This window comes from Cicer arietinum, chromosome 7 (genome assembly GCF_000331145.2).
Source record: "Cicer arietinum cultivar CDC Frontier isolate Library 1 chromosome 7, Cicar.CDCFrontier_v2.0, whole genome shotgun sequence".
Taxonomy (NCBI): domain Eukaryota; kingdom Viridiplantae; phylum Streptophyta; class Magnoliopsida; order Fabales; family Fabaceae; genus Cicer; species Cicer arietinum.
The window spans coordinates 10,535,175-10,558,636 of NC_021166.2; the positions used below are offsets into that span (position 1 = coordinate 10,535,175).

Genomic DNA, 23,462 nt, shown 5'->3' on the forward strand with positions numbered 1-23,462 from the left:
CGCTTTTTTAAAGAGCGCTGTAAAAGACCTCCTTATTTTATTTTTTAAAAGTCTATTACAGCGTTTTTTTACAGGCTTTTTAAAGCGCTTGTCCAAAAGCGCTGTAAAAGACCTCCTAATTTTTTTTTAAAAACCTTTTTACAGCGCTTTTCCAAAAAGCGCTCTAATAGGTCGTTTAATTATGTGAAATCAAAGTCTTTTACAGCGTTTTTTTTATAGCGCTTGTCAAAAAAGCGTTGTTGTATCCTCCGTTATTTTTAAAATATCATACAACAGCGCTTGTATTTAATAAGCGCTATAAAAGACGCGCTATAAAATGTCATTTTTGGCGTATTGACAATGATTGGATTATTTTGATATTGAGTCAAGGTGGAAAATTGTGAATATGTGTCTCAAATCGTCTAACTAAAGTTGGTTAACCTTTAGTGGTTGTTATAACTACCTTTGGCCAAGTTAGTTATGATAGGTGGTTATAGTTAGTTTGCTTGTGTATAATATAAATAAAGCTGTAATATTGTAGCAGTTGTGTGTAGTGGCAGCAGTAAGAGCTGGAAACTAAGAGAGACATATGGAAATCATGATTTCATAGAAATTCAGAGAAGAAAGATTAAGAGAGAAAAGAAATATTGAGAGAAAATGTTAGTATTGGTGGTTCATAAACAATGATAAATACTATGAGATCAATCTTGAGAATGTCTTAATCTTGTAAAGTTCAATCATTAATAGTAGATTAATCTTGTTTGCTTGCATGTGACGTAAGTCTCATCAATTGAGACCGAACACGTAAATATGAGTGTTATTTTTCTCTTATCATTCTTTAATTCGTGTTTGCATTGATAGAAAATTGTTCTCAGAACATTCTGTGACTTCAGCAGAAAACCAATAACGTTCTGGTTTTTTGATTTTCTGTTTTTATAATTTTTCTAGTATTTCAGTTATGTCCAGAACGTTCTCCGTTTTCAGCAGAAAATACAAAACGTTCTCCATTTTCGTTTTTTCTCTGCAATTATTTGTTTTCTGTTTTGTTGATTAATTATTATTGCAATTCAAGTACTGTATTAAGAATACAAGTTGGGATAATAAATACTTCGCAAATACTAGATTTCAATTATTTCAAAGACTATTGTTCTTTGCACTTTCAAGCGTAGAATATATGTTGAGTGTTAAAAAATATATGCCGCCGCCTAGCTATCAAAGATACTTGATAGGTATGATAAAGGAGTTTGGAGACTCTTTATTTTAGTCCATATATAATGTATCAATTTTTTTGCAGCTATGAACTATAGACACTAGTTTGATCAATAAGTGATTTTGAACATACTAGACATATTTCCAAAAAGAGTGTTTAGGACAAAAGACACATGTCAACAAAATTTTAACAAAACTTAACGATAGTAATGTAATTATTAGCCGTCGCAAATAAAAGTAGTAGTCACAAGTTGCGAATCAAATAATTGTAGGTGAAGGCCCGTGGCAGTTATTAGGGGCAATTCATGAATTCTATTAAAACAATACCCAACTGTCTCCCAACTTCACAGATCTACCAAAGAATTTGGCGAGTTATTATCACATTAGTGCTGCTATTAATAAGCAAAAGGAAGGGCACCTTTAAAAGAAACTATGCATTTTCTTTTATAGCATATCATGGTCTCTACAACACAAGTCCAACATTAACATATTTTAATATTGCTCAAACTTATAGCTACCAAAATAGGTGGGATTTTAATTCTATATATACAATTAGGAACATAGGTAGTTTTATTCTGTGAAACAGAATTTGATCATTTTATTCTTTAACTTCAATTAGCTACACTTCTGTGCCTTAGAATTGAAGTGCAGTGTAATTAATTAGTTGCAATGGGTGTTTGGTGGTGGAAGCTGCTTTTTGCTATTCTTGCTGGGATTATTTCTTCTTCTGAACTTTGTGCTTCTCAGAATGGTATTTATGAATCTTTATATTCCTTGTTTCTTTTGATCACTAGTATCTATTGCAGTTTTATTAGTTTACAATGAATTAATCAAACAAGAATATGTGATGGATCATGAAATCTGTAATCTCTCTGCTTTACCTTTTCCAAAAACTGTAACCTCTCTGCATTAAGATAATGTTTCGTCATATATAATTTTTAAAAGATGTTCCTTACAAAATTTGTACACATAAATTTAATATTACTATACCTTAATTTCCCAGCAATTTCACCGGGTATCCTATAATTATGAACTAATGTAGTGGTAACTAATTTGATAATCTTATATTTATGGATAAATGTAGTAGTAATTAATTTGACTCGAGTAATTAATACTAATAAATTTTAGTTAAAGTTAAATAGTTTTTAGTTTATTTGGATGATATACATTTACTAGATAATTTAATTTAAATTTGAGAAATTTTTAAAATAATTTGATAAGATATTTTGTCAAAAATAAATTTAAATCTGAGTTTTGAGATTGTCTATAATATGTATCTGGAACTCAACTCATCTAAATTTTTTTTAATAAAAAATAAAAAGAATATAAACTTAGATAATTTTAAATTCCAACTAAAAAAAAGTAAGTATTTAAAATTCTCTGTTTACTTTTTATAATATATAGATTATAAAATGGTTCCTATAATTTTGACTCTATATCTATTTAAAATTCAAATATTAGTTCTAAATTTTATTTAAATTTTGCAATGGATCCTATAATTTTTAAAATAGTTCCTAAACTTTCTGAAAATTCCATTTTTTAGGTCAAATATTTTATTTTTATTTTCAACAAAAAAAAATTAATTTATAAAAATGACTTTTTTTATGGAAAAAATGACCTATTTTAATATAAAAATTGTTTATCTAAATAAAAAAAATTCAATAATGAAAATATAATTAAAACATTTAAGTTATTTAATATTTTAAAATTATCTAAAATTTACGATATTTTTATTATTACTACCTTTTGCTTGCGGTTATAAGAAAAACTTTCGGTATTTTTTATTAAAATTATAAAAAGAAATTATGACTTTTTTATCTTTATCTAATATTTATTTTTCAATTATAAAAACAAGGCTAAATTACATTTGTGGTCCTTTAACTTAATCTCAAGTAACGTTTTAGTCCTTTATCTTTTTTTTTCCCCGATTTAGTCCTTTATTCCTAACAATATCAAATAAAGTATAAAAATATGAGGTTATTTGAAGATTTGCGTTACGAATTTGATGAAATTTGTATTATATTGAAGAATATAATTAATTTTATGAGTTTTGATTGAATTTTTTTTTGAATTTTTGTATAAAAAAGGATAACATTGTTGAAATTTTAAAACATAAAATATCAAATTGTCACTTAAAATTAAAATAAAGGACCAAGTCGGAAAAAAAAAAGATAAAGGACTAAAACGTTACCTGAGATTAAGTTAAAGGACCACAAATGTAATTTAGCTTAAAAACAAAAATAAAAGCACGTCAATTTTTTACCGGTAGTCCAAAAACTTGCTCCCACATGACATTAAAAGTATGTCCTTTCAGTTAGGTAGCACACCGTTGCATTTGAAAATCAAGATAAAAAATACATATTTAAGTATATATTTATCTTTATCGGAATTGGACAATAATATTTTTTATCAGAATAGGCATATGGTTAAATGTATTAAAAATCTCTTTTGGTGGACCACTATTTTGATTAATTGAGACATTTTCTCAATGAAATTATAAAGTTAGACGCAAGAGGTTAATGTGGTATACATTATATGTAGATCCGAAGTATAGATTTACACAAAATGCAACCTCAGCAGCAGAGATCTCATACTATGACTACATAATAATTGGTGGAGGCACAGCAGGGTGTCCTTTAGCTGCGACTCTGTCTGAAAAATACAGTGTTTTGGTGCTTGAACGTGGTGGGTCACCCTACGGTAATCCTAACATCACAAACTTAACATCCTTCGGTGCTGCTCTCTCCGACACATCCCCTACTTCTCCAGCTCAGCGTTTCATCTCACAAGATGGCGTCATCAACTCTAGAGCTCGAGTCCTTGGTGGCGGAACTTGTTTGAATGCTGGCTTCTACACTCGCACCAGCCCTCAATACGTAAGGTATAATAATATATATTCATTTCTTGGAACAATTATTTCATTTACGAAATTTAAGACACCTTTGGTGAATTCAACACAAGAAAACTGTTGTGTTTCAGTTATGTGTAAAATACAAATGTGTATAGTAGTATAAAGTAAGAAAAGTGTTATATGAAAAACAAATTAAATATATCACAATTAAATGGTTGTGTCCATGATCCACAAACCCCTCTCTATACCATAATCGTACGATATTTTAAAAAAGTCTCTCAATTGTATTTATTTATTTATTTATTTCAACACACTTTAAATGTTTTTTGGATGTTAGTGCAGTATAATTTTTATATTAATATTGTCAATCTGTCTATATCTCTATCGTATATGCATTGATATCGAATAATGTCCTTTATAGATGTGTGAGAAATAGAAATGGTTAGCAATGTCAAATGGATAGGCTTAGTTTGGCCTACTGCAGCCCGCTTTGGCCTGCAGGGCCTAATCATACCAATGGGCCAATTTGGCTCGACTCACTTCAGAATGGATTATGTTGACCGATGGGCTGGTTCATTTCTCTTCCAGTATATTTCTATTGAAGTTTGTAGCGTGCACCTCCCCACTTTGACCTCCCACCCTTCCATTCATATGAAAAATACTATGTTGCCCTTAGTTTCATATATGAAAACCCTAAAAAAAATTTACTTTTCTTTTTTCACTCACTTCATTCGAAACTTTTAATTATTCAAATCTGACCCTACCAAAACTTCGAAATATTGAAACATTCGAAATACAAAAGTAAGTAAAAATTCGAAACTTCCAAATATTCGAAACAGGATTTTACCAGAAATTCGAAAGTTTCTATGATGATGAAACTTTCGAAGTTCTTTTTTCCCAGAAATAATGAAACTTTCGAAACTTTCATTGAATACGAAACTTTCGCTTTCGAAAGTTTCGAACAATAGGAAAGTTTCGAAATGCAAAACTTTCGAACATATTGAAACTTTCGAAAATTCAACTTTCAGAAGTTTGAAATTTAATGAAAGTTTCGAATTTTGAAAAATTAGTAATAAATTTATTTTCCTAATTTGAAAAATTAGTAACAAATTTAGTAATAAATTGAATTAATAATTAAAAAAATTGAAAAATTCGAAAGTTTCGAAGTTTTTGAAACTTTCGAAACTGACATAATTCGATTGTTTGAAATTTTCAAGAATATGTGTTTCGGAAGTTTCAGATTCATCGAAACTTTCGAAATTTTCTGAAATTTGTGTTTCAGAACTTTCAAATTCATCAAAAGTTCCGAAAGTTATAGTTTCGAAAGTTTCACATTCTTTCAAACTTTTAAAGGTTTCTGGAAAAGTTCATTTCGAAAGTTTCGAAATTTGTATTTAATTATGTTAATTTAAGTTTCGAATATTTTGAATTTAACTAAAGTTTCGAAATATAGAAAAAAACTCACTTTGAATAATTACGAAAGTTTCAAACTTTCGAATATTCTGAAATTTTTGAAAAATCAAAAAGGGTAAGATAGTCAATATCATAAATTGGGGGGTGGGAGGTAAAAACGAGGGAGTGCATAGTACATTTCTCATTTCTATTTTGATTAATAAAAATTAAAATAAAATTATAACACCAAAACACTTCCAGTCACCTCAGACCACAATAGCAATAATAGAATAAAATCTTAACATGTAACATTATATTAGTGAGATAACAAATGTCTTGTCTAGTTTAGATGTCATTGAAAGGTATCCAAAAGACCATCTTTTAAAGTCAGCCCAACAATAATAAGTACAAGAAAATGGGCCATTATTTTAGTTAGTCCAAATTTGCTATTAATAATTTTTTTTGGATAAATCACCTCTATTTTTTTAATTGTAGTAGATTAGTTTGTAGCTCATTGGGTTGGCCCATTTTCAATGTAGAATAAATAGATTGGGTAAAAAAAACTCGTTCAATATTTTTACAATTTTTATTTTGTATGTATGCATTTGGTTGTTTAATTGTTAGGGAAGCTGGATGGGATGGAAGATTAGTGAATGAATCTTACCTATGGGTAGAAAAAGTGGTGGCTTTTGAGCCAGATGTACAACAGTGGCAGTCAGGTGTGCGAGATGGATTATTGGAGATAGGGGTGTTGCCTAACAATGGCTTCACTTATGATCATATTTATGGGACTAAGGTTGGGGGTACCATATTTGACCACCATGGTGACAGGCACTCTGCTGCTGATCTTTTGCAATATGCCAACCCAACTTCAATCACTGTGCTTTTGCATGCCACCGTGCATAGGATCATGTTCAGAACCAAAGGTGCCTGCCTCTCATTTCTATTTCTATATCTTGTGATGTTAATTTCTCAATTTTTTTACTAGTCATGAAAAATATAAATTAAAATTAGTGATTAATTAATTTTATACTACTTCATACTATTAGCGGCAGATAATGATATTGTTAAATTGAATATTATATTTTGTATTCGAATTTAGAATCTTATAATTGTATTTATAAATTTATAATGGTATTTACTATTTTGTCTATAGAAAAAAAATAATATTTGCAAGTGATAAATAGTAGAAGGTATACAATGTTTTAAAAAATTTGAAAGTCATTAAATATTATTAAATATTATGCGATTATTTAAAAAAAATCAGTTATTTAATTTGAATAAAGACAAATTTAAAATATAATTTAAGTAAAATATATATATTTTTTAAAATATCACATCAAAACTTAATATCTCTTTTGTTGACTTAATATTTACTATATCTTCTAGGAAAAAAAATAAATGTCAGTCAAAACATATTGTATATAAATGTTTTTACTATTGAATGCATTAATGTGACACACAAATTGGATATATGATTCATGAACGTTGGTTGATGGGATTGAACAGGTGTATCAAGGCCAAGGGCCCATGGAGTAGTGTTTAGGGATGCATCGGGACGTAAACACAAGGCATACTTGAAGCATGGGTCAAAGAACGAGATTATTGTGTCAGCTGGTGCACTTGGAAGCCCACAACTTCTAATGCTGAGTGGAATTGGACCAGCAGACCACCTTCGGGCCCATAACATTAGGATAACATTGGATCAGCCGTGGGTAGGACAAGGAATGTCAGACAACCCCATGAATGCCATCTTTGTCCCATCTCCTGTTCCTGTTGAGGTCTCACTCATTCAGGTCGTCGGCATTACCAACTTTGGTAGCTACATTGAAGCTGCTGGCGGTGAAAACTTTGCTGGTGGTTCTACAACAGATTATGGAATGTTGTCCCCCAAGGTACTAGGCTTTCTTGCATACAACTCTAACTAAAACTGTTTGCACATATAATTTAATTACTTTTTATTAGACGGTTTCTACATATTATAAAATTTAATTTGATATTTAATGATTTATAAATCATTTTTCTACATTTTGTAGTTCTCATTGATTTTGTGATAGTATCTAAAAAAATATAACATAAGGAATGAACTTTGTATTATGTAAACCTGTCTCATCAAAAGTGTGTCTACAATTTTGTCCTAGTTAATATGTTAATTTTTGTCTTTTAAAATTGGTTACAATGACATTAAAATTTAATGATATGTGACAAAATGCAGATTGGTCAACTTTCGACGGTACCTCCAAAGCAAAGAACCCAAGAAGCCCTATCAAAAGCAATAGAATCAATGGAGAGTGTTGACAAGACAGCATTCAGAGGAGGATTCATCCTAGAAAAAGTAATAGGTCCAATTTCAACAGGTCATTTAGAGCTGAAAACCCGTGACCCAAATGAAAACCCATTAGTCACTTTCAATTACTTCCAAGACCCACAAGACTTAGAGAGATGTGTAAAGGGGCTTAGCATAGTAGAAAAGGTAATCGAGTCCAAAGCTTTCTCACAGTTCAAATATCCAAACATGCCCATTTCTGTGCTACGAAACTTAACCGCAAGTGCTCCGGTTAATCTATTGCCTAAACACACAAACAGTTCATTGTCGTTGGAACAGTTTTGTAAAGACACTGTAATGACTATATGGCATTACCATGGAGGTTGTCATGTTGGGAAAGTCGTTGATAGGGATTATAAGGTTATTGGTGTTGACGCATTACGTGTTATTGATGGTTCAACCTTTAACTATTCTCCGGGAACTAATCCTCAAGCCACCGTCATGATGCTTGGCAGGTATAATATACTCATATTTTGTTAAATTGCATTTTTTTTGTTTTTCTATTTTCATGGATTCACAAAATCAGCATCCTTATTTAAAAATGTGAGATTTGCTTCTCCATTCTCATTTTTTTACAAAAAATGACTATGGTAAAATTTAAATAACATAATATAATATAAGATACGATGATTTAAAATTATTAACACTACAAAAAATTACAATAAATCTTCTAAAAATTTAACTTTTAATTTTATAAATTTTTTATTTTTATGATTTAATTAACGGAATATAAATAACTAATGCATCTAGATGATTATATATCATGAAATCGTATATCATATCATTTAAAATATTTTAAATCTTTATTTTTTTTTAATTAAAAAATTTGTAGACTTTTAACATAAGATGATCAAACCTTTTTATATAAAAGATAATTGATTCAATAAAAGTTGATATATTTATATCCAAACAAAAATGCACCTGTAATACTGTAAGTTTAACTCAATTCCCGCTCAGGTATTTTAAGTTTATTTTATCATAATTTAGTCATTTAAGTTACATTATGTTTACACTGATAGCGTCGTCTCAATATTTTTGGAGGTTTTGTTCGAATCTAAAAATTGGATCCTAAAATCACAAAACTCTAACATCAAGATTCATTATCTAACATGTGGTGGTGAGTGGTGGTGTCTGGTAGGCTGCATCCGCTCTCACATATTGACAATGGTGGGAAACTGGGTATTTATTATAGGCATAAGATACAAATATAAAATTTTAATGTTCAACGTACAAAATTAAGATATCAATGCAATTTTTCAAATGTTAAGGTATATTATAAAAAAAAATTTGGAGCCCACCTTAATTGGGGTCTTGTGCCAATATTCATGTTACATTGGTTGATAGTCGGCCATGTATAGTGTTAGTCTTTTATCTCAATTTCTATAACAATTAGTTATAATGAAAGCTTCTGATCATTAGAAACTCTATCAAATCTTATAAAATATCTATATTTCTTGATTTTATCTATAACAATTTAAATACACGTATAACCTTAAAAATAATGTAATAAAAGTCTATCCACGTTATTGATATATTTAACTTTCTTCATGTGCAAAGTAGCTTAGACCGCTAACTTGTCACGACGTTTTAATTAGATATTAATATTTTATGACAATAATTTGAAAAGAAAAAAATTAAAACTTAAAGAATCACATGTGTAATTTAACATATCTTAAAAACTAATGATACAAACCAAAATGTAACTAAAATGATACAAACCAAATGTAACTAAAATGACTGAATCGAAAAAAATGAATTTAAATGATTTAAGCGAAAATTGAACTAAAAATAAAGAACTAAACGTGTATTTTAATTTTATATTTAATATATAATATAAACTAAATACATCAATATTTATTGATTTAATTATTTCTTATATAAAAAATTGGAGGAAGTAATACTCTCTCTGAAATAAATTATAAAAATATATATATATATATGTATATGTATCATACATGTACTTTTTTTTCTTAAATTTTATTATGGAGGATATAATTTTCTCATTCATCTTTTTGTGTTTCTTATAATATTACTACTATTTTTATTTTATATATTAAAGATATATGGTTAACATTAATTCGAAGATAATTTATATATGTACATCTCAATTTTCTATCTACATTTATTTAACATTTAGTTTTCTCTGTTATTTTTATTTTCTTATCACATCATCAACTTATTATATTCATAACATTACTCATTCTATTTCTTTCTCTTTCAAAATATAAATTATATGTTTTGATGTCTAAAAATAATTTTACTAATTGAAATTTGGTGCAGGTATATGGGAGTCAAAATACTGAACGAGAGACTTGTTGCTTCTGCCGCTGAATCTTTGGATGATAGAACTTCAATTCAAGAAAACAAATATTGATTTTAAATAATCGATATAATTGTTGTAATAAGACAGACTCATATTCTCTTTTATGAATTTTTGTTCGCGTAGTATCTTAGGATTATCTCATTTTTTCGGAAGAAAAAAAACACCATCTATCATTTCTATTTTTTGATACAATATTAGGCATGACAACATAACAAGCACGGAAATAGATTTCGTCTCTTCCACTCCCACATATGACTAATTAGAAGAAATATGTATTCATTTCTATTTTACAGCGAGTTTGAAATTTATGTCTTATTTTCACCCGCAATGAGTTCAGATTTTTCCGTCCACAGTTACACTCATTCATACATATAAAATTATAAATTTAAAAATCATATCTACTATAATTAATATAACAAAATAATAATTATTAGGCAATAATAAAATTAAAAAATATTTTCTATAGAGTTAAGATTATAATTTTTAATATTTAAAAAAATATTAAGTATATTCAATATGTATATACATATAAAATTTAAAAATTACAATAATATTACGGGGTGAGTTCATGTGTGAGTGCATGTTGGATATCATCACCTCCAACCCGAGACTTCGCAATTGTATGAGTTAATTATGGTGAAATTTATAATCTCTTTTACGATAAAATAAAAAATTAATGTCATGTAGAGGAAAGGTTGGTTTGATGGCTGGAGTTAATTTAAGAGATTGATTAAGTTTGTTGTTTCAAAAAAGAGATCAATGCTATGTTGTTTCAAAAAATTAATCTCAATACTAACATAACATTTGTTGTTTCAAAAAAGAGATCAATGCTATGTTGGATATACAATTTAATTAAGTTTTATAGCAAAAACGTTTATCATATAAGTGATATGTATGTACAAACTATTTTATAAAATATAATAAAATAAAGTCAAATTATTTTATTATAGACACTTGTGTATAGGCTATGTGTCTAAAGGTTTTTGGTGGAAATTTGATGTTCAATGCATTTGTGTGGTTGCTCTTAGCCAAAAGTGATAATCATAAACTGTTTTGGACTCCATTAGGGACTCAACAATCGTATCAAAGTCGAGGTTTCGATCAAGGGAAATATTATTGTTGTATCAAGTGCAAGTGTTTGTAGGTGACAATGTTTATGCTTGAGGGGGATGAGTGCACGTGGGGATAAATATTTCAGCTTGAGTGAGAGCATAGTCAGATGAATGTATGAATTTACACGAGTTGGGTTGGGTTGTTTTTGATCAAATTTAATATTCAAACTGATCAATTTCATTTGTATTGGTTGAACTCTTAATCCGTGATTTTTCCATCAAACCAGCATGATTATAAGCGGGTTGGGTTGGATTCGCGAGTAATATAGAAAAATTATTTTGTATTTTAAAAAATATAATTAAATTTTAATACTTGATCATCTAAAAATAAATAAAACTATATCACAACATATCATTCAATACTTAAAGCACATCCACAAACACAACAAAATACTTAAATCAATTAAATTAGCAACAAATTATCAAATATAGTCCAACAACTAAATTTTAACTATATATTAATAGTATGTATATGTATATATGTGTGTGTGGTAACGTTGCTTAATAAAATTATTTAAGATGTTAATGTAAAAATATCTCAATTTCGTATCAAATAATTTCATATTTACTTACAAATTTATAAAGTTAAATATATTTTTAGTCTCTATAAAATTTTTTAAAAAAATTATCCTTTAAAAAAATATCCTTGAATGTTTATTCTCTATATTGTTTTCAGTTAGTAGTTTGAGTCACTATTAGTCTCTACCTTTAAATCAATTTATCTATATGCTTCTAATTTTTAAATTATTTCTTACAAATATAGTGTTTATTACATGATATAAATTTCATCTAAAAAAATTAGAATTTTTTAATAAATAATAAATTAAATCTAAATTTGTATAAACTAAAATAACATAAATTTGGACCTAGAAAACAAAATTTGACCTCATTATTTGCATAGACTTATATCATAACATGTAAAGGATATCTAAATTTTTTGATAGTATTCAAATAAAATCTTAATTTATTTTGATTTTAGAAGACTAACATTGCTGACAAAAAGTAACGTAGGGACTAAAAGTTAAAGAAAAATTATTAAAAAAAAAATATTATAAGTTAAAAATATATTTAACTAAGTATTATGCGGATTTTTTACCATTATATCTTACTTTTTAAGATTGGTTACCAAAATGCCCTAATTTTGAAAATGGTTACCAAAATGCCCTACTTTTTAGGGATTCCATGAAAACTCTTCCTGGGGGAGCGACTTGCCAAAGAACCAGTTTTTTTCCCCTAGTAGGAGGTAGCTGGGCGGGGATGCGACCTCCCAAAGGGATTTTATTATTTTTTTTAAAATATTTTATGTAATTGCTAAATAATAATAATAATAATAATAATAATACATTAATAATAGTAATACATTAATAAATAATAATAATTATTATTATTATTATTATCAATTATTGTTATTGTTATTATTACTAAAAATTGTTTTAGTTAAAAATAATTATAATTAAATTAAAAATAATTATAATTAAAATAGGAAATTAATATTATAACTATTAAAAATAATTAAAATTAAAAACAGTAAATTTTATTATAAATTTAAAAGAAAATACATTAATAACATGAAACAAAATACATATTTTCTGTATTTTCAACACCTTAAAAAATCCTACTATCTCACTATATTTTTTCAAAACAATCTCACCACACCTACTATCTCATGAATTTCCTATTTTAATTTAATGTATTTTGTTTCATGTTATTAATGTAATTTTTCTTATTAATGTATTTTCTTTTAAATTTATACTGTTTTAATTTTAATTATTTTTAATAGTTATAATATTAATTTCCTATTTTAATTATAATTATTTTTAATTTAATTATAATTATTTTTAACTAAAACAATTTTTAATAATAATAACAATAACAATAATTAATAACAATAATAACTATTATTATTATTAATGTATTATTATTATTATTTAACAATTACATAAAATATATAATAGTATTTAAAAAAAATTGTAAAATTCCTTTGGGAGGTCGCATCCCCGCCCAACAACCTCCTACTAAGGGAAAAAAACTGGTTCTTTGGTAAGTCGCTTCCCCAGGGAGAGTTTTCATGCAATCCCTAAAAAGTATGGTATTTTGGTAACCATTTTTAAAACTGGGACATTTTGATAATCAATCCTAAAAAATAGGATATAGTGGTAAAAAATCCGTATTATGCTCGTGTAATTTGATCTCTCTGTGCACTTTTTGCTTTCTTTTTTTACGCTGAAATTCCTACTATTTTCAAAGGTTCAAAATTATTGAAAGTGTTGCTATATATATAAAAAGAAATTTGGGTTGGAGGGGAGATGAAGAAAAAAAAAATCAAGGAGTATATACATGGCATATACCATGAGGCCAAAATTCAAAATTGTGCTGCCAGGTTTTCATAGGTTAGAGAAAGGAGAGAATTAGGCATCTCTATCTTTGACAGCCTCTCCACCAGGGGCCACCCATTGGAACCCTTTAATTTCCACATTATATGTACAAATTATGGTGGAATAAGGATGCAAAAATTAAACAATTGAAGAATTCCTGGGATTAATTGGAGTAAGAATTGGATGTCCCTTTATTAGAGTAAGAAGCGGGCACAAATACAAGCATATCCTAAGAAGCTCTTGGAGCATATGCTATTTTCTTGATCAGCTCATTATAAATTCATCTATATAGAGAGAGGAGCTATCTTGCTTAGTATTAGTACCAAGAAAGTTGAACAGAACAAATTATCCACAAGAGTCGGTGAGATATTGTGATTCACTTGATGCTAAGCAAACCAGCTGCGGGACTTCTTTCCTTTGGCAGACGCTAACTAAAGTATATTGGTGATTTTAGATCATGATGAACTGCCAAAGGAGAGTTGCCCTGTAACTGGTTCTTGCTTAATGTATTCCCAATCTTCTAGAAGTAATTATCATTATTTATAGGTATATATGTATTCACCGTTTCTCTTAAACCAAACTCTTTGGAGCAAACAATTGCATGCAATTCAGACTACAAATATCATCACTGATTTAATTTTCCTTTGATGTGTGCATAAATAATTTCATAATAATGTATTTGTATATCCAATTTTTGAAAGGATATGAGTGTCACAAATGATTTTTCCGTCTATTGCACCGACTAAGAACAGTGCTATTTTATATGACTTTTTTTTATATAAACATATGTGTTTTGATCTATTTTATGTGTAGTGTTTGAATGGTGATTATTGGTACAATGGGGAATATATCAGAGATTTTAAAGGGAGATAATTCATTCCCCAATATTTGTGTGTATCCTTGTGAGAAACTCATAATAAAGATATAAAATTTTGTTACTATGTGCTCATGACAAAGATGTAATAAACTATATACTAGTGATAGTTTGGCGACAATGTGACACGTATACAATATGCTCAGTATAAAACATATATATTTGAATGTAGATTTTATAATAAGATGCGATATTTTATTTTTTAAGTTAAGAGTCATTGAATAAATAGAGAATTAAGGTACAAGTTTGATAATAATTTCTTATTTATTTTATCATATAGAATATTATTAAATTGAAATATATGCATTTCAAATAAAAAATTTACCTTTTCGCAGTTTTCTTTCAAATGATTTTATTTCTTAAATAATTCAATCAAAATTGATTGTCACACATCGAGGTTTAAAGTAAATTTTAAGATGAAACATTTTAAAATTATATCAATATTTTAGTAAATTAAATTGTTAGATTTATAATTACAAAATGTTTTTTTAATTTTTTTAATCAGTTTTATTCAATATTTAATTCTTAATCAATGACATGGCACTTTCACGGATCATAGCGATGTTGTTGCTGTTCTTGTTTGCTTCTCTTTCAATTAAGGAATTGTAAATCCTTTTTATTTTGAGTTTATTAACCATAGGGATTATCTTTATAAATAATGAGATTTTTCTAACTGGAATGTGACTCTTGATGATCCAGACTTTTCATAATTAGTCAATCTTACCTTGAATATTTTGTCAAAGATGGCAAATTATTATATTGCTTTTGCTAAACCACTGCAAGAAAAATATATTTTAGAGGGTATCAAATGTCATTGTAAAAGCTAAACAACACTCGTATATATTTATTACTTTTAGTCGATATATCACCATTTTCAAAAAAAATCTAAATGATGAAATTTCATTCAACGTACATTTGTTTAAAATGGTTAATATTTTTGTATATAAATTAATTTTTTTCTTTTTTTGCATTCATTTATAAACTTAGAAAATAATTTAAATAAAGAATTAAAAAAACAATTGAAAGATTTTTCTACAAATCAATCCAAAATAGTGTGAAATGATCCCATAGAAGAAGTGAGTCCACATTATTAGTCCGACAGCATGAAAGCCCAGCTCATGCCTTTTAGCTCTTGTTGTTTCTCCCAAAAGCATCTCTACGATAGAAACTTGAGTTTGAAAACTTAAAATACCCATTTTACCCCTCACCATATATGCATGCATACAAACAACCACTTGTCATTGCTAAGAAGGACTTATAGTAATCTCATTGACCTGTGATCTTAACGTGTGGACCAGCCTCAGCCATACCAATGTCACATACAGTCTATAAAGTAGACAGTGATCTTCACCTGCGTTAGATAACGCCATTATTGTGATCATTAACGAACCTAATTCAACGGACTACTCAGTAAAAATAAATATGTCACGAATTTCCCAACTTTGTTAGGTATGAAATGAAATATTATTGCCGTGAGCTATAGTTATTAATCAAACACCAAGTGTATATGCATAAAATTTATCTAGTTTTCTAGCAAAAGTGGGTCATATCAAATTTTTATTGCGTGCAATTTAGGTCACTACATTGAATATAACATTAACACACGTTGACAATCTGAACATACGAATAATTCGAAGAAATTAATACAGGGGAACTCAAAATTAGCTTAATAAGATAAGAGATGTATTTGAACAAAAAAAAAACAGAATAAAAAAGTCTTTTATTTAACTCTATAAGTATATATGACATGGCATACATTGAATTAGGTGTTTACAATAAAAGTTGAAGTCAATGTTCTGAAATCTGAACTTTGAAGCAAAAATGTACCAACCATCATGCTCATGCTCTAGAGGAGCATCACAACCTTGTTTCAATGCTTGTTTTCCATCTCCATTTCTTGCTTCAGATGAGTCACATAACAACACTAATTCATCCAACTCTAACACCAATGATAAAGTTGATTTAACCTCAGCCACATCTTCAAGTCTTTATCCAAACACACCATTCACTAACCATGAATCTCTCCCACTTTTACAAGACTCATATGACAACTTCATCAAATCGTTCCCTCAATTTTCCACAACTTCTCAAGTAGATCAAATTCGAGAACAAGAATATCACAACTTGAATCTCTCCAACACATGTTTGGATTACAATGGATATGGCCTTTTCTCTTATGCTCAACAACATCAAAAGTATTGTCCTTCTTCTCCGTCGTCGTCTTCTTACTTGAACTTAGAACAATCCTTCTTCGACATATCGATTAATTCTATAAATTTGAAGTCACATATACTTTACGGAGGACACGAATCAGAACTAGAAACCAGAATCAAAGACAGAATAATGGCATTTATGAATGTGTCTGAATCTGATTATGCATTAGTATTCATTGCAAATGAGGTATCTGCTTTTAAACTTGTAGCTGATTCATTCCAATTTGAAACCAAAGGAGAGCTTCTGAATGTTTATGATCATAAGAGTGAGGCATTGGAAATGATGATTGATAGCTGCAAGAAACAAGGAGTACAAATATTGTCAGCAGAATTCACATGGCCTAATTTAGAAATCCAATGGAGAAAACTAAAGAAAATGGTAACATGTAAAAAAAAGAAGAGAAAAAAAGGTAGTTTATTTGTTTTTCCACTTTATTCAAAGGTTAGTGGAACACCTTATTCATATTTTTGGATGTCTTTAGCACAAGAAAATGGTTGGTGTGTTTTGCTTGATTTATGTGCATTGAGGCCTAAAGAAATGGACACTTTGGGTATGTCTTTGTTTAAACCTGATTTTATGGTTTGTTCATTTTATAAAGTTTTTGGTGAAAACCCATCTGGGTTTGGTTGTTTATTTGTCAAAAAATCAAGTATTTGTTCTCTCAAAGATTCAGGAAATTCTACAACTTTAGGAATTATAAGCCTTGTTCCTACATTTATACCACAATGCCACATTTCTAGTTCAAATCAAAATGAGAAGGGTGAATCATCATCAGAAATTGTGGAGCTACAAGGCATGAAGAATGAAAGATTTGAAATTGAATGTAGAGGATTAGACCAAGCAGACTCAGTGGGGCTAATAGTGATTAGTACAAGAACAAGGTATTTAATTAATTGGCTTGTCAATGCATTAATGAGTCTACAACATCCAAATCATGAGAATAGATTTTCGTTAATTAGAATATATGGTCCAAAGATTAATTCTCATCGTGGACCTACTGTGGCATTTAATATATTTGACTGGAAAGGAGAAAAAATTGATCCTTCACTTGTGCAAAAGTTAGCTGATAGGAATAATATCTCTTTAAGTAGGTCCTTTTTGAAAAATGTCAAGTTTTTAGATAGGAACCAAGAAGAGATGGAATGGGCCTTGGAGACTAAAGGAACTCAGGTTGATAAGTTGGGCCTATCTAAGAAGAAAACTGGCCCAGATGAGACTGGGATATTGATTTTGACTGCTACATTGGGCTTCTTGACAAACTTTGAAGATGCTTATAGGTTATGGGCTTTTGTTTCTAAGTTTCTTGATGCTGACTTTGTGGAGAAAGAGAGATGGAGATACATTGCTCTAAACCAAAACACCATTGAAGTGTGAATTTTGTTTTTTTTTTTTTATCTTTCTCTGTTTTGTCACCAAATTCACATTGATTATGTTATATTATTGTACAATAATGTTAAAACTCTAAAGATTTGAGTTGTACCAATTTCGGAACAAATGTTTGAATTACACTCATTTCCTTTTCTTTCCTTTTCTTTTTTTTATGTTGCACTAGTGAGTAATAACTTTGATAGTAAAAAAATTAATTTGATAACATAAATCAATTTTAACCGATTCAATTTAAAACATTACTTTCGATATTTGTTTCACAAGAAATATATTTAGGTAAAACTCTACTAGGCTTTGCGAGATCTAGGTTTGGTTTATTACAAAACAAGGCCTAATTATGTGATGTGGACCAACTCTACATGAAGGTTAATAAACTTTAAGAACTAGGAGGGGAAGAACCATTGACTAGATGGAAGTCTAGGAAGTTAAAGGAACACTTGGAGAAATAAGTTGTTAATTTTATTAGTCTTAAAACCTGTGGAAAGATTGATCCACATCATATTAATCTTTTGGTCATAGAAATACCTTAAGAATTATTTTTTATTTTTGGAATGTAATAATCATACCTTTTAATTACGAATTACGTTAATTTGTGTGTGTGTCTGAATATTTGATAGTTTAGACACAATGTCGTTAGTTGTGTGTAATCTAGGCACCATATCATTTTGTGTTATGTTATATATGTATTTTCATTGTAAGACACAGGGGGGACTTTTTGAAGGAAATAAAATATTTTGGGTGAGATTAGAGAAATGCTCTCTAGGGTTCTTCTTGTAGTGACTCTACCTTGATTTTATCATTCTATTGTGGAGTGCGACGATTTCTACCATTTTCTCCCTTCTCCAAATTTTCTTGTTTGTTTTCTCTATTTTATTTGGTATTTTGTTTCAAAATATCACTTGGTTAGATCATATGAAAACACTCAAATTCAAATCAGCATGATTTATTATTTCTCATAAGTTTACTTTTAAGTTTGACTTTTTCTTTAAAAAAGTATGGTATGACGTGGTAGCATACTTAACAACTTTTTCATATTAATGTCTTTAAAAAGTAAATTTTATCTATTTTTAGATATACTAACGAGTTAACAAGTCAAAGAAGTTAAATTTTATTTTAGAGATCTAATATAACATTAATAGAGTGCATATTGGATGAATATGTCAACATGAAGATTAAGGAATGGATGATCCAATTCTCCAAATAGGTTAATGAAAATTCGAGAATAGATAAATCAAAATATTATGAATTTTACTGATGTAGCAACCACAACATGGATGACCATGTCTTGCTGAAAGACACGGTAAAAAGCCTGATACAAAGGCAAATTGAGGCTAACACTACTGAAACTAAAATGGAGAAAACTTAATATAGAGAAGCAAATTAAGATAATCTGAAATAGAGAAAGCCTAGTATATATCATATCGCATACACTTTACAAGAAGTAGCCAAATAAATTAGAAAGGTTCCTTCCACATTTCTTCCACATATTTAATGTCACATAAGTGTCTCACATTGTAATAATCACTAATAGGATTCTATAACTTAAGATGATGAGACATTTGAACAAATTACATAAAAAACCAGCATTTGAGCCAAGTCCCGAAAAGTAGCAACAAATTTTCTTCTTTCCTTTTCTCACTCTCAGAAAGAATCTCTCATTTAATTATTTCATAAACACCCGTAAAGTTATAAAGACTTTTCCTAAGAAACAAAATTCATAAACTTATTTTAATTGGAACGTGAAAACCTCGCATAAGTTACAAGCGACTTAGCTAACCTAAATTTAACGATTGTAATTGTGGAGCTTGTAACAAAATATGAAATAGAAAAACTAGCTCTGATTACCAAACGAAAAGTGTTGCTAAAAAAAAAAAGAAACATAACATCATAGTAGGGTGATGTGTCGTTTGTGTGATAAGTATTTTGGTGAATTAAATCTGAGCATTGAGGTGTGCGGGCACTTCCCCCTGGCGACTTGTTAGCTTTTTAGTTGGTTTGTCCCTTCTCACTTTTTAATAAGAAACTCTTTGGAAAACTGTCCTATAATCATTTATTTTAACAATAATAAAATAAAAATTACTCGTCGTAGAGCTCAACACTTCCACGTGATCTGCATAACATCAGCTTCCTCTCTCTTGGCTGACTAAGCATTGTGTTGTTATTTCATAAACCTCTAAGATGAATTTTATTGTGTAAATGTTAAACCTATTTGATGTGGGTACTATTTGTCGGATCGAGGAAAATGTTGGACAGAACAAAAGTTCTTGTAATCGTGTATGTTTGCTATCCTTATTTCAAGTTCTTATCCAACAACCTTATTTCAAAGATGAACTCGTGGTTACACATATTTTACAGAGTGGATGGTTTGTCTATGTTGTCCTATTTCTTCAAAAGTTGAGTTGTTGTTGTCTCCCAAAGAAAGAAGACAAAAAGATGTAAATGGTACACCTTTGTGAAAGCATGTTGAATTCCAGTATGTCTAGGTTAATATAAACTCTTGTTGTTGAAGTTGAGTTGATTAAGTAGTTATCTGAAATTACAATAAATAAGTTAATGTGCACTAACACTTACAATATACAGAATAAGAAGTTTATTAATTTTTATTGCAAAAAACGAAATGAATTTTAACTTTGAGACCTCTAAATTTTTTAACTGTTGTTGATGTTATTGCAAGAGTCTTAGGATTATCATGTAGCTTGTGATGAACAAATACATTTTGAAAATCAGCAACTATGTTCCTCCATAAAGTGACTTTGATAACTTCACCCCTAAAAATTAAAGCAAAAAATAAAATAAAAAATGAGTTAAATGTTATTAAGGAATGGAATTATAATAATGTTATTACATTTTGAATTTAAATTGTTTTGTATTTTATATTAAAATGTGTTGCCCATGCATGTTGATTTAAACTTGTTCTTCATGTCCACCAGATGCAGTATTCCAATGAATATTTACGAAATACATTTCCGAAAGAATATTTTTTACCTTATTGGTCGTGCGGGATCATTGTTCAGTCCCATTGTAATTCGCAGGAGCTCGAACCTCAAACTTCAATGCAATTAAAAATCATACAAGAGATAAAGCATACAAACTTCATTCTTCATGAGTAATTTGCAACTATTTATTCATTGAGACAGTACAAATACAACATATAAATTAAAAATACAATCACTGAATCGTATGAATGAAGAGACACATCTTTGTAGCATCCACACAAACTGAATTAAATGAAAAACAATGATAAAACTGTGAACCATATTACTCAAGCATCAACTTTCTGATTTGGCTTGAAGACATTCTCAATGAGTGATTCCTTAATAGACAATAATTCAGGAAATTCCTTCTTCAATTTTTCTGCGTCAAGCTCATTGTTGCTTCTTGGAGCAACAATCACCTTGGCTTGTTCCTCAAGAGTGAAGTTCTTCCATGTGAAGTTGGAATCGACATACTCTTTGTACATCTGTAAGATTTCATTGTGGCTAACAACTCCGGGATTGGTGAAGTTCCAAATTCCAGTTAGATTTCTCTTCGCCATTTCTATTGAGATAGGAAGAAGTTCGTCTAAGATAGTCATCGAGTTTGGAATATCGACAACCTTCTCGTATCGAGTGATCTTTGTGATGAAATTGCGAGGGTTGGATAAATCGGATGAAATAGGCATCCTCACTCTTAATGTGCATACATTATCGTAGTTCCTAAGCAGATCCTCTACCTGTTACATTAAAAGGGAATCAGGGTAACTACATATCTTTCATTCTAAACAAAAATTCAACCTTGTGTTAGCAAGCAAGCAAATAAAAACAAGCTAAGCAACATTAATACACCAAACAAATCAAAACAACAATGTGATTCCATGTATTGCTCTGAGATGGATTGGGATTCACTGCAGTTGGACTCCGACTGCAATCAGATACATTGAAACCGTTCAATTAAAATCTAACCATCCAGATTTCAAGCTCATATTTTAAATATAAAAATAATTAATCGGACGGTCCATGTGACTCGACTGCAGTGAATCCAAATTCCTGTAAGATGTGTATTCAGAGTTGTAAATTGATTTAGATCAGACTGGCACATATTGCACATTCACCAAATAAGCTTCAAATAATCTGTCATTGTTGAGATTTGATAACTATGCTGATCTGAACTCTCAACAAATGACCATGTAGTTAAGATATTTGATTATATACCGATTGTGACCGCGCTATACTGTTAATGATAATAATATTTTGATTATAATAATTGAATACTACGACAGATCTAAGATTTAAAAAATATGAAAATGACACATGATCCGATCAACGCCAACCAAAAAATCCCAGAAATTTCACATTTCAGATTTATACGCCAAAATTAGATAGCAGGATCCGAAAAACAAAACGCACAGTGACGCAAAATGTGAATGTATAAATTATAAAAAACATAAGCAGAATGAGAAAGCTGGGAAATGACTGAATAGTACAAATAAATGAGTATAGAGAATAGAATAGAATAGAATACCATAGCCTTTGTCTTGGAGTAGAAAGAACCAATGAAATTGGGAGTATCTTGTTCCTTGAATCCAATACCAGATCCAAGGGGATGAGCAGAATCATACTCGAAAATACATCCAGTGGCGAAATTGATGAGAATGAGTCCACGCTCCCGGCAGACGTCAGCAAGGGTGAGAGTACCAGCCACGTTGGCACGGATAGTCTCAACCTTATGAGTCTCACACCAGTCAACATTGGGTCGACCCGTAACACCGGCAGCGTTGAACACGTGGCTCGGTTTAATCTCCGCTATGTCTGATTCAAGCGAAGATCTGTTTTCAAGACGACCCGACCCGTATTCGAATTGGATCCCTTGGGCTGTGCAGATTTTACCTAACTGTCCTCCAATCCATCCGGTTCGACCGTAGATAAGGAACTTGAGAGGCTTATCTTCTGTGGATGATGATGAACCGTTTGATGGGAATCCCATGATGTAGGATAGTGTTGTATCTGGAGTGAGATGAGATGAGATGAGAAGAGCGAGAGGAACGGAAATGGTAGAGCTAGATCTGTGCCTCACTCTTCTCGCTCCTCTTTGATAGGGAATTACACTATCTCTTATTCCTTTGCCTTCTGTGCTCTAAACGTTTCTATATATAATATTAACGAATGTATACGGAGAATCGATCGAGCACTCATAATATTCCATTTTTCTTTTTTACTTTTTTATTCTTTGTAATAATTGTCCATTTTATAATATAATAATTATACTCAAATTCTAAAATTTTAATATAATCAACTGTTTTTCAATAATTACTATAATCTCTATTTTAATATATGTTTAGTGTGAAATACGCGTTGCACTTTGATTCAGTTATAAATTATAGGCTAAATAACATGTGTGATTCTTTAATTTAATTTTAATTAATGTTTTAGTTTTTTATTTTTT

General features: G+C 29.4%; 3 protein-coding genes across 3 annotated transcripts; 2 read left to right on the plus strand and 1 right to left on the minus strand.

Moving 5' to 3' along the window:
• Positions 1-1,718: 1,718 nt before the first annotated feature.
• Positions 1,719-10,401, plus strand: LOC101506512 (protein HOTHEAD-like). The gene is made up of 6 exons (XM_004515735.4): positions 1,719-1,939; positions 3,730-4,069; positions 6,056-6,357; positions 6,941-7,326; positions 7,647-8,212; positions 10,038-10,401. Exons 1-6 carry the CDS (start codon positions 1,858-1,860, stop codon positions 10,129-10,131), a joined length of 1,770 nt encoding a protein of 589 aa, XP_004515792.1. The 5' UTR covers positions 1,719-1,857; the 3' UTR covers positions 10,132-10,401.
• A 5,073-nt stretch (positions 10,402-15,474) lies between these two features.
• LOC101506185 (molybdenum cofactor sulfurase-like) lies at positions 15,475-18,177 on the plus strand. The gene has a single exon (XM_004515734.4). The coding sequence runs from the start codon at positions 16,263-16,265 to the stop codon at positions 18,027-18,029; it is 1,767 nt and encodes a 588-aa protein (XP_004515791.1). The 5' UTR covers positions 15,475-16,262; the 3' UTR covers positions 18,030-18,177.
• A 2,942-nt stretch (positions 18,178-21,119) lies between these two features.
• LOC101505867 (bifunctional dTDP-4-dehydrorhamnose 3,5-epimerase/dTDP-4-dehydrorhamnose reductase) lies at positions 21,120-23,181 on the minus strand. The gene is made up of 2 exons (XM_004515733.4): positions 22,542-23,181; positions 21,120-21,753 (listed from the first exon to the last, which is right to left on the minus strand). Exons 1-2 carry the CDS (start codon positions 23,001-23,003, stop codon positions 21,304-21,306), a joined length of 912 nt encoding a protein of 303 aa, XP_004515790.1. The 5' UTR covers positions 23,004-23,181; the 3' UTR covers positions 21,120-21,303.
• Positions 23,182-23,462: the final 281 nt, after the last annotated feature.

Bases quoted from the DNA above. Each gene is read 5' to 3' on its own strand.
- LOC101506512 (XM_004515735.4), top strand. From the start codon at position 1,858: ATGGGTGTTTGGTGGTGGAAGCTGCTTTTTGCTATTCTTGCTGGGATT. The intron at 4,070-6,055 runs GTATAATAATAT...TTTAATTGTTAG, and splicing joins ACCAGCCCTCAATACGTAAG to GGAAGCTGGATGGGATGGAA. The intron at 8,213-10,037 runs GTATAATATACT...AATTTGGTGCAG, and splicing joins ACCGTCATGATGCTTGGCAG to GTATATGGGAGTCAAAATAC.
- LOC101506185 (XM_004515734.4), top strand. From the start codon at position 16,263: ATGTACCAACCATCATGCTCATGCTCTAGAGGAGCATCACAACCTTGT.
- LOC101505867 (XM_004515733.4), bottom strand. From the start codon at position 23,003: ATGGGATTCCCATCAAACGGTTCATCATCATCCACAGAAGATAAGCCT. The intron at 21,754-22,541 runs GTATTCTATTCT...TTAATGTAACAG, and splicing joins ACTCCAAGACAAAGGCTATG to GTAGAGGATCTGCTTAGGAA.